We start from the raw sequence: 12,284 nt of genomic DNA, 5'->3' as shown, positions 1-12,284 counted from the left end.
AGCTCAGGAGTTCCAGATCAGCCTGGGCAACATGGCGAGACCCCGTCTCTACAAAAAATGCAAAAAACTTAGCCAGGCCAGTTGGCGAGCGCCTGTAGTCCCAGCCATTTGTGCGTCTGAGGAGGATGGATTGACTGCAGGAGGTCAAGGCTGCAATGAGCAGTGATCACGCCACCGCACTCCAGCCTGGGTGACAAAGTGAGACCCTATCTAAAAAAAAAAAAAAAAAAAAAAAGTAAAAAATAAAAATGGAAAGATGGTGAACACGGTAACTTTTATGTTATATGTATTTTACCAAAATTTTAAAAAGCGCTAAGATTATGATGAATATATATAACATGCAATACCACTAGCATGCAGAAGAGGGCGGATGGGCTTTAAGCTTTGCAGAAAAACTTGATTCAATTCGCTCCTGCAGCCAATTCTGACCGTGTCAACGAGTCATCCACACACCTGCAGCTCTTCTGAGACAGTGCAAACCCCGGGGTAAGAACCTTAGCTTTGTTTGTTGTAACTCTCATTAAAAAGACATAAGGGCTACATGAGTCTTTTTTAAAGAGGAGATAATTTGAGCTAATATTGAAGGGAGGAAAGTAGGGTTATTTAGATTTTTAGTATTTACTATTTTGTGTAGATTAATGATGAGTGACCTTGGGGCTACTGATCTGAGGAATTTGTTGCAGATACTTGAGAACGTGGGTTTCTTTTCACTGATTGCGGATCAAACCTGGTCAGCCCTTCTATTCAGATTGAACGGTCCCACGCATTGTGGCAAGTTTTCTCTAGCCCTTATTTCCCCATGGTGTATGTTCACCTCTGCTGGGTGAAACCTTTGGCTATTTAAGGCATATTTCTTGCTCCTTTACCCCGTTGAAAAGTTCTGCATTTGTGTTACCTGTTTAAAAGTAGGGGCAGATCTGATGGATCTTGTACATTGCAGTTCTTATTCTGTTTCCTTCAGAAGTGAACAAAGAGGGCCATATGTGGTTGCTGTAAAGAAGAGGATGGTTAACAACCTGTGAGTATTTGATTTCTTAATGAGCTTTCTCCCAGACCACCTACATTGAGCTACTAGTCAGGAATAGCATGCACTTAGAGTTTTATTTCAATTCTTGTGAACTTATAACTTTCCTGAGAATATATACACGTGTAGGCAAAGTCTCTCGAACTTTGTGGCACCTAGCAGAGTGTCCCACAGCAGCTGCATGAAGCTTCAGAGAGAGTGGCATGGGGTGAGAAACGAGGAAGTGGCCGCCATGGCAGCTGGTCAGATCAATGGATTCAACCTCGGTGATTCGGTCCTTAGGATATGATTACATCCTAAACTACCTCATTTCAAGGTTTAAGGTGCCTTCCATTTGGGTTTAGCTACCATCCAGAAGGAAACAAACAGGTCTGGGTTCAAATCTCTGCTTCTTCAATTGGCCATCTTGGGCAAGTTACTTTACCTCTGGGCTTTAGCTCCTCCATCTGTAAAATATGAATAATAATAGCCGCCATTTTGTTAAGTTGTTGAGGGATTAAACAAGATAATGGACAGAAAACACTTAGCTCCATGTCAGATACATAGGAAATACTAAAAAGAAGTCATTCTTACTCTTATGTTGCAAAGATCATTCCACATTCAATAGGTTCTTAATCTCTTTTCTATTTCTTTATATCATTGGGGAAAGAGAAATTAGATGATTAAATATTCTTTGGTAAAACGCTAGTTGTCATTTGATGATGTCTTTTGACTTGGGCTTTTAAATTATAAGGTATTAAAGATGTATTAAGGAAGGTCATTCCCTCTTTTTTACTTCCTTTTAACATAGTAGTAGGGATATGATATTAGCATGTATATACTATTGATAGAATACATCACCAACATGATGAAACCCCATCTCTACTACAAATACAAAAATTAGCCAGGCGTGATGGCAGGTGCATGTAATCCCAGCTACTCAAGAGGCTGGGGCAGGAGAATCGCTTGAACCTGGGAGGTGGAGTTTGCAGTGAGCTGAGATCATGCCACTTTACTCCAGCCTGGGCAACAGAGTGAGACTCCATCTCAAAAAAAAAAAAAAATGTTTACATCCTACTTTTAAAATTGCTTTAATGAGGCCAGGCACAGTGCCTCACACCTCTAATCCCATACCTTTGGGAGGCTGAGGTGGGAAGATTGCTGGAGGCCAGGAGTTTAAGACCAGCCTTGGCAACATAGAGAGACCCTGTCACTATATAAATGTTGTTTTTATAAAATGTCATAATGCATAAGTATTGCCTGAGAGATAGGACCTTTATTATTATTATTATTACATTAAGAGAAGTTAAAAAAGAGTTAGTTCCTCTCCCATTACAGTCCCAGATAAGACTGTGGTATTGGGCAGGAGGAAGAAGTGGGTAAGAGAAACTCCGACTTCTCAGCCCAGAGAGTTCCAGCTAAAGCAACTGGGTTAGATTCTGCTGCATTCTTAAGGGGCCATGGCTGTAAGACCTAGAAGCTTAAAGTCAGTTGCTACAAATTAAGCACTCTATGAGATGATAACATTAAAAGCACCTTTGTCAACCTAATGATTATAACTGCCAAGGTCCTATCAAGCCATAACAGAGCCTGAGGCAAAAGAAACAATCAGTAATACTGATCCTGTCTTTATGACAAATGTCGATATTTTGTTCAACATCAATTTTGGCATTAATTTTCATTTTTAAAAATATTTCATGTAAAGATTATCTTGATTCCTGAGTTCCTTGGGATCCCCTTAACATTTATGCCTTCCTCGCTTCTCCCAAGTCTTGACCTGATAACTGCCATCATTTATTAAGTGTGATATGCTAGGCATGGTACTAAGTGATTTATATACATTGTCTTATGCCTCTTCACAAGCTCCATTTTACAGATGACAAAACCAAACCTTTCAGAAATTAAATAAACGATCCAAGTTACATAGCTAATGAATGGTTAACACTGGACTTGAACACAGATCCATCAATCCCTAAAACCAAACTCATTCTTTTTTTTTTTTTTTCTGAGACTGAGTCTTACTCTTGCCCAAGCTGGAGTGCAGTAATGGCATCTCAGCTCACTGCAACCTCCTCCACCTCCTGGGTTCAAGCGATTCTCCTGCCTCAGCCTCCCTAGTAGCTGGGACTACAGGCGCGTGCCACCACGCCCAGCTAATTTTTTTGTGTTTTTTTAGTAGAGACAGAATTTCACCATGTTAGCCAGGATGGTCTTGATCTCCTCACTTCGTGATCCACCTGCCTTGGCCTCTCAAAGTGCTGGGATTACAGGCCTGAGCCACTGCGCCCGGCCCACCAAACTCATTCTTTAACCATCATGCCCTGCACTGTATCAGGAATTCACAACATAAATTCATTCATTCAACACATATTTATGAGAACATACTATGCATCATGTTGTGCTAAGGATTAAAATGTTGAAATTCATACATACAAGGATTCATTCATTCATATGTGCATTCAACAAGTAGTTAATGAGCTGGCACCACGTGTCAAGCACTATTCTATGTGCTGAGGATACAGAAGTGAACAAGACAGCTATCATGGGAATGAATGGAGAGGGGACAGTTGATAAACAAATGAACGAAAGTTTATTTACTAAGAGGTCATTCTGAAGAGATCATGAATTCATGGAAAATTATTTTCTGCTTCTAGTGGCATGGAAATCAAGATATTCTGAAATTTAATGTATAGTTTTAAGAAAACTGAAAGAAAATATAAAGTTTATCATTATACATTAGATAATATGAACACAATAATTTGAGTAGTAGTAGTTACACTTCCAGGCCACAGTTATAAACTGATTTTCTGTTAGAAATATTTAAAAGTAGATGTAGAAAACTTGTCTTAAATATATAACAGTTAAAAAATCCAGCAGGAACTAAGTTAATTAAATAGAATATTCACCTGTTTTTTTCTGATAATTATACTGTGTTATGTTTACATATTAATGCAGTATAATATTTTAGTGTATATTACACTCTAGGGAGTCACTGAAATGTCAGCAAAGAAAAATATGGCCAGAGGCATCTAAGTCATTTGACCATGTTTTTAAAAGCTGGTGTTTTGAGAAATCATCTAAATATGGTGACCTTACCAAAATTGTTGCTTTTTCTCCAAGATGTTTGAGAAGACTTACCAGAAGAGTTTGCAAAACATAAAAATTATATGATCAATGTGAATAATTAATATTTTTACAAAAGAATGCTCCAAGTTTATGATGTAAGGGAGTTCACACAAAGAAACTATGATCATATGTGTTCCCAAGATTAGAGATAAGATGCTCTCTTTCCTTTACTAGTATCAGCCGCTAATGGAAAACTTGGGAGTGGCCCTCCCACTCCCTGCTCTCCAGAGGTTTTCTGGAATTTCTTTACTTCAAGAAAACACCAGACTTGGGAAGGTTCTAGAGAAGAGAAATACAGATGAGAGAGAGGTAACATTCTAAGTGGCCATATGTTTTGGTTCTGCCCCACCTTTGTTATCTCGCCATGTTTGTGTGCATTCCTGTGGGTGTGTGTGCCCACTGCCTCCCCCACCTCCCGTCCAGCCTCTCAGAATGATGGGAGCATGACACACACAGAGAAGTCTCTCTACCCCATCCTCTTTCTGTTGAGCATGTCTTTTGCTCCCTCTGCTTGTCTATGGGAGTGACCTGTCTGAGGGAGGTTGAGGGTCAGTGTGTAACAGATACATACAAATGGAAGCAGAAAAACTCCAACACTAACTTATCACCTGCCCTTGGTACCTTCAGAGTGCCTGGGGTGGGGACATGTGTAGTTAAATTGTTTACTAATTTGAGATTAGAATCTAACCACTGCTCTCCACTTGCACTGATACATTCTCTCTGGCACAAGTTACTCTATAGTGTCCCAAGGAGTCTTCCCTGCCAGCCTTGTGGCTCCCAGTCATTTCCACCCAACAAACAGAGGAATCTTTTTATTTATTTATTTATTTATTATACTTTAAGTTCTGGGGTACATGTGCAGAATGTGCAGGTTTGCTACATAGGTAGACACAGGCCATGGTGGTTTGCTGCACCCATCAAACTGTCATCTACGTTAGGTATTTCTCCTAATGCTATTCCTTCCCCTACGCCCCCCATCCCCCGACAGGCCCCAGTGTGTGATGTTCCCCTCCCTGTGTCAATGTGTTCTCATTGTTCAACTCCTAGTTATGAGTGAGAACATGTGGTATTTGGTTTTCTGTTCTTGTGATAGTTTGCTGAGAATGATGGTTTCTACATTCATCCATGTCCCTGCAAAGGACATGAACTCATTCTTTTTTATGGCTGTGTAGTATTCCATGGTGTATATGTGCCATATTTTCTTTATCCAGTCTATCATTGATGGGCATTTGGGTTGGTTCCAAGTATTTGCTGTTGTGAATAGTGCTGCAATAAACATGTGTGTGCATGTGTCTTTATTGTAGAATGATTTATAATCCTTTGGGTATATACCCAGTAATGGGATTGCTGGGTCAAATGGTATTTCTAGTTCTAGATCCTTGAGGAATCGCCACACTGTCTTCCACAATGGTTGAACTAATTTACATTCCCACCAACAGTGTAAAAGCGTTCCTATTTCTCCACACCCTCTCCAGCATCTGTTGTCTCCTGACTTTTTAATGATCGCCATTCTAACAGGCATGAGATGGTATCTCATTGTGGTTTTGATTTGCATTTCTCTAATGACCAGTGATTATGAGTTTTTTTTCATATGTTTGTTGGCTACATAAATGTTGTCTTTTGAGAAGTGTCTGTTCATATCCTTCACCCACTTTTTGATGGGGTTGTTTTTTCTTGTAAATTTTTTTAAGTTCTTTGTAGATTCTGGGTATTAGCCGTTTGTCACATGGATAGATTGCACAAATTTTCTCCCATTCTGTAGGTTGCCTCAAACAGAGGAATCTTTAAAATGTATGCCAGAACTTGCCGCTCCTGGACTCTAAATCTTCTGCTGGTTTCTTATTTCAGTCAGAGGAAAATTGCCAAGTTCTTACAAGATCTGACCTTCTCTCTGATTTCCTCCCCTAACTCCATTCCAGGCCTTCCTCACATTTTCCAAGCACATCAGGATCTTTAAATTTGTACTTGCTGTTCTCTCTCTCTCCAAAATACTCTTTCCCTAGACAACAAGTGGCTTGCTTCTTCACCCGCTTTAGATCTCTGTATGAATGTCACTATCAGGGAGGCCTTTTTTGATCATTCTATACAAAAAAATCACTCCCCAGTCTCTTTCTGTTTCCCTTATCGTAGTTATTTTTCCTTCAAGTCAATATCACTGCCTGATATTGGTCCCTACCCAAATCTCATCTTGAACTGTAGCTCCCATGATTCCCACATGTTGTGGGAGGGACCTGGTGGGAAGTAATTGAATCACAGGGGCAGGTCTTTCCCATGCTCTCATGATAGTGAATAAGTCTTACGAGATCTCGTGGTTTTATAAAGGGGAATTTCCCTGCACACGCTCTCTTGCCTGCTGCCACATAAGACAAGAGTTTACTCCTCATTTGCCTTCCACCCTGATTGTGAGTCCTCCCCAGGCATGTGGAATTGTGAGTCATAACATATAAATGTATTGTGTTGTTTGCAGTCTCTCTTTTCTTACCCTCTCTCTAGAATGTAAGCTGTGTAAAAACAGAAATCTGTTCTTTTCACTGCTACTTCCCCAGTGCCTAGAAAAGGCAGAATAGGTACTTAATAAATATCTTGATTAATGAATATTGTAAAATCTTAGTACTCCAACTACCTCTGTTCTATGTCTAATCAAACCACGTGAAGCTTAACATGTCTCCCAAAGTCCTCAGAATTCTATATCCTTCAGTTTCCTTATCTATCAAGTGGGAGTAATAGTACTTCCCTCACAGAGTATGGTGATAAATAAATAATATACACCAAGCAATTAGTATGTATCTTGACACATTGAAATCCAACCCGGAAGTTTTGATTCTATGCCATAGCAGAATTCAACAGATGAATATCAAGACCTTTGAATTCGATAAGAAGTTAAGGCATTTATAGTTGTGTAATAACAGACTGAAGATTGTAGCTTGGTATTCACTGGCAGGTCTCAGACATTTAGATCTTTCTTTTAATGACTTTGACACCATGCCTATCTGTGAGGAAGCCGGCAACATGTCACACCTGGAAATTATTTTGCAACATTAATACTATTATTTGGCAGTGATCCAGATTGCTTTTGCCACTAACCTGAAGACATATAGAGGCAGAAGGACAGGAATCATTCTATTTGTTTCCTGTTTTGAAACTTCCATCTGTATAGGTAAGTGTTGAAAGTCCAATATTAGCTCCAGGGACTTTCTATATCCACAAATACAAAAATTGAGGGGTAACGCCTTGATATCAAGTCAAAGGTTCACAGTGTCTGGTAAGAAAACAAATTACTTTCAATTTTCTTGAAATCTTCAGGCTATCAAAAGCAGATGTGAGAGAGGGTGTTGAGTCTGACCTGACAATGCGGTTCTTAAACCGAAGGGCCATTATGCTTCTCCTCTCTGAGAATCCTGACTTGCCTCAACAACGGAGATATGGCACAGTAGCCAGCTTGGAGACTTCTCAGCCAATGCTCTGAGATCAAGTCAAAGACCCAACATACAGGTTGGGACCCTATTCCAACCTCTTGATGAATATAGTCAGATGTTGGCATTTTTTTTCACAAATAAAAGTCCTACAGGATTTAACCAAATAAAAACCTAACATTATATACTGTCTTTTTAGGGTTTTGAGCTCATCTTCATCATTCATATGAGGAAATCAGTGGTAAAATCCTTGGAAATACAATGAGACTCATCAGAAACATTTACATATTTTGTAGTATTGTTATGACAGTAGAGGGCAAGGCTCCAGAGCTGCCAGAAGAAAGGGAACTGATGACCAACTGCTCCAACATGTCTCTAAGAAAGGTTCCCGCAGACTTGACCCCAGCCACAACCACACTGGATTTATCCTATAACCTCCTTTTTCAACTCCAGAGTTCAGATTTTCATTCTGTCTCCAAACTGAAAGTTTTGATTCTATGCCATAACAGAATTCAACAGCTGAATCTCAAAACCTTTGAATTCAACAAGGAGTTAAGATATTTAGATTTGTCTAATAACAGACTGAAGAGTGTAACTTGGTATTTACTGGCAGGTCTCAGGTATTTAGATCTTTCTTTTAATGACTTTGATACCATGCCTATCTGTGAGGAAGCTGGCAACATGTCACACCTGGAAATCCTAGGTTTGAGTGGGGCAAAAATACAAAAATCAGATTTCCAGAAAATTGCTCATCTGCATCTAAATACTGTCTTCTTAGGATTCAGAACTCTTTCTCATTATGAAGAAGGTAGCCTGCCCATCTTAAACACGACAAAACTGCACATTGTTTTACCAATGGACACAAATTTCTGGGTTCTTTTGCGTGATGGAATCAAGACTTCAAAAATATTAGAAATGACAAATATAGATGGCAAAAGCCAATTTGTAAGTTATGAAATGCAACAAAATCTTAGTTTAGAAAATGCTAAGACATCAGTTCTATTACTTAATAAAGTTGATTTACTCTGGGACGACCTTTTCCATATCTTACAATTTGTTTGGCATACATCAGTGGAACACTTTCAGATCCAAAATGTGACTTTTGGTGGTAAGGCTTATCTTGACCACAATTCATTTGACTACTCAAATACTGTAATGAGAACTATAAAATTGGAGCATGTACATTTCAGAGTGTTTTACATTCAACAGGATAAAACCTATTTGCTTTTGACCAAAATGGACATAGAAAACCTGACAATATCAAATGCACAAATGCCACACATGCTTTTCCCTAATTATCCTACAAAATTCCAATATTTAAATTTTGCCAATAATATCTTAACAGACGAGTTGTTTAAAAGAACTATCCAACTGCCTCACTTGAAAACTCTCATTTTGAATAGCAATAAACTGGAGACACTTTCTTTAGTGAGTTGCTTTGCTAACAACACACCCTTGGAACACTTGGATCTGAGTCAAAATCTATTACAACATAAAAATGATGAAAATTGCTCATGGCCAGAAACTGTGGTCAACATGAATCTGTCATACAATAAATTGTCTGATTCTGTCTTCAGGTGCTTGCCCAAAGGTATTCAAATACTTGACCTAAATAATAACCAAATCCAAACTGTACCTAAAGAGACTATTCATCTGATGGCCTTACGAGAGCTAAATATTGCTTTTAATTTCCTAACTGATCTCCCTGGGTGTAGTCATTTCAGTAGACTTTCAATTCTGAACGTTGAAATGAACTTAATTCTCAGCCCATCTCTGGATTTTGTTCAGAGCTGCCAGGAAGTTAAGACTCTAAATGCGGGAAGAAATCCATTCCAGTGTACCTGTGAATTAAAAAATTTCATTCAGCTTGAAACATATTCAGAGGTCATGATGGTTGGATGGTCAGATTCATACACATGTGAATACCCTTTAAATCTAAGGGGCACTCGGTTAAAAGACGTTCATCTCCCTGAAGTATCTTGCAACACAGCTCTGTTGATTGTCACCATTGTGGTTATCATGCTAGTTCTGGGGTTGGCTGTGGCCTTCTGCTGTCTCCACTTTGATCTGCCCTGGTATTTCAGGATGCTAGGTCAATGCACACAAACATGGCACAGGGTTAGGAGGACAACTCAAGAACAACTCAAGAGAAATGTCCGATTCCACGCATTTATTTCATACAGTGAACATGATTCTCTGTGGGTGAAGAATGAATTGATCCCCAATCTGGAGAAAGAAGATGGTTCTATCTTGATTTGCCTTTATGAAAGATACTTTGACCCTGGAAAGAGCATTAGTGAAAATATTGTAAGCTTCATTGAGAAAAGCTATAAGTCCATCTTTGTTTTGTCTCCCAACTTTGTCCAGAATGAGTGGTGCCATTATGAATTCTACTTTGCCCACCACAATCTCTTCCATGAAAATTCTGATCATATAATTCTTATCTTACTGGAACCCATTCCATTCTATTGCATTCCCACAAGGTGTCATAAACTGAAAACTCTCCTGGAAGAAAAAGCATACTTGGAATGGCCCAAGGATAGGTGTAAACGTGGGCTTTTCTGGGCAAACCTTCGAGTTGCTATTAATGTTAACGTATCAACCACCAGGGAAATGTATGAACTGCAGACATTCACAGAGTTAAATGAAGAGTCTCGAGGTTCTACAGTCTCTCTGATGAGAACAGACTGCCTATAAAATCCCACAGTCCTAGGGAAGTTGAGGACCACATACACTCTTGGGATGTAAATTGATATAACCTTTATGATGGCAGTTTGGCAATACTCATTAAAATAACAAATGGCTATTCCCTTCATATCAGTTTCTGGAAGGATTTCTAAGAATGTATCCTATAGAAACACCTTCACAAGTTTATAAGGGCTTATGGAAAAAGGTGTTCATCCCAGGATTGTTTATAATCATGAAAAATGTGGCCTGGCACAGTGGCTCATGCTTGTAATCCCAGTACTTTGGGAGGCCAAGGTGGGTGGATCACGAGGTCAAGAGATGGAGACCATCCTGGCCAACATGGTGAAACCCCATCTCTACTAAAAATACAAAAATTAGTTGGGCATGGTGGCATACGCCCATAGTCCCAGTTACTTGGGAGGCTGAGGCAGGAGAATCGCTTGAACCCAGGAGGTGGAGGTTGCAGTGAGCCGAGATTGAGCCACTGCACTCTAGCCTGGAGACAGAGCAAGACTCCATCAAAAAAAAAAAAAAAAAAAAAGAAAAGAAAGAAAAGAAAGAAAAATGGAAAAAATCCTCATGTCCACAACATTAGGTCTAATTCAATAAATTATAGTACATTAATGTAATACAATATTACATGCCACTAAAAAGAATGAGGTAACTCTATATTTACTGATATGGAAAAAACATATTAGTATGTTATAAACTATTAGGTTGGTGCAAAACTAATTGTGGTTTTTGCCATTGAAATAAAAGTGTAAAGAAATCTACACCAGATGTAGTAACAGTGGTTTGGGTCTGGGAGGTTGGATTATAGGGAGCATTTGATTTCTATGTTGTATATTTCTATAATGTTTGAATTACTTAGAATGAATCTGTATTTCTTTTATAAGTAGAAAAAAACAATAAAGATAGTTTTTAAAGCCTACGCATCCTACTCATTTGGCTTGATTCTTCGTTCTGGTCTCACAGGTCACAGGAAGAAAAGCATAAAATATAAAAAATTATAATTTTGCAAATTTATATTTCAAAAATAAATACCATGTCACTTTTCTGGTTAGAAAAAAATTCTGTGGCTTAAACACATGATTCAGGGAGAGAACGTTATGCTCCTTTAAGATCTGACACCAATCTCCTTTTATCTCCTTGCATCTTCTTTATTTTTAATTGTTAGAGACTAGCTCTTGCTCTGTCACCCAGGCTGGAATGCAGTGGTGCGATCATAACTCACTGCAGTATTGAAATTCTGGCCTCAAATGATCCTCCTGTCTTGGACTCCCAAAGTGCTGGGATTACAGGTGTGAGCCACCACACCCAGCCCCTCCTTGCATCCTATCATTGGGCCCTATGGAGCTACTGGCCCTTCCCCAGAACTTTCAGTGTTCTTTCATGGCTCCAGAGCCCAGATTTCACATCGTGCCTGCTGTAATGCCTTCCCTACTTGGGTTTGTTCAGGAAATCTTATAGTTCTCTCAGGACACAATCCACATATCGACTCTTCTTTGAAATCTTCCTTACTCTTTCCCATAAGCATGATGCTTCTTGATTCTCTTCCACACTTTGGACATATTTCTATCATTAGCCTAATTATGTACATTTTTAAAGTCTCTGTTTCTCACTAGACTATGAACTCCTCAAAGGTTAAGACAGACTTACATCTGCCCTTGTGTCTGCAGCATTCCCTGGTTCAGAACCGGTGCTCAATGAATGTTTATGGAGTGGATGTTGGGTTGGCTAGAGGAGCTTAGTGGGAACTCAACTGGCTTAAGGATAGATGGTGGAATCTGAAGGCATATTCTGAGAAGCTCAGGAAGAGCAGGAATAGGTTAAACTCAGGTAAGAAGACAGAGAATCCAGAATTTAAGGATTCCTAAGTAGAGCTCAAGTCATGTTGAAATTGCCAAAATTTGGTTGCTCTTGACCTAGAAAAGCATCTACTTTTAAAAATCTCATTTTATCTATATTATTCAGGGTTCTCTAGAGGGGCAGAACTAATAGGATATATATACACACACATATATATACATATATATAAGTTTATAAGGATATGT

At 39.0% G+C, this 12,284-nt stretch overlaps 1 protein-coding gene across 2 annotated transcripts; it reads left to right on the top strand.

The window, feature by feature from the left end:
• Positions 1–422: 422 nt before the first annotated feature.
• Positions 423–11,161, top strand: TLR10 (toll like receptor 10). Of its 2 annotated transcripts, XM_030922017.1 has the most exons (5): positions 423–486; positions 962–1,018; positions 4,304–4,438; positions 7,433–7,621; positions 7,742–11,161. In XM_030922017.1, exon 5 carries the CDS (start codon positions 7,804–7,806, stop codon positions 10,237–10,239), a length of 2,436 nt encoding a protein of 811 aa, XP_030777877.1. In that variant the 5' UTR covers positions 423–486; positions 962–1,018; positions 4,304–4,438; positions 7,433–7,621; positions 7,742–7,803; the 3' UTR covers positions 10,240–11,161. The 2 variants fall into 2 exon arrangements, with proteins under 2 accessions (XP_030777877.1, XP_030777876.1); XM_030922016.1 differs by lacking the exons at positions 4,304–4,438; positions 7,433–7,621 and having other exon boundaries at positions 7,742–10,357.
• The last annotated feature ends 1,123 nt before the right edge of the window (positions 11,162–12,284 follow it).

This window comes from Rhinopithecus roxellana, chromosome 2, assembly GCF_007565055.1.
Source record: "Rhinopithecus roxellana isolate Shanxi Qingling chromosome 2, ASM756505v1, whole genome shotgun sequence".
Classification (NCBI taxonomy): Eukaryota; Metazoa; Chordata; class Mammalia; order Primates; family Cercopithecidae; genus Rhinopithecus; species Rhinopithecus roxellana.
Note: the sequence above shows the minus strand (reverse complement) of the source record. Positions and strands in the feature narration are given on the sequence as shown.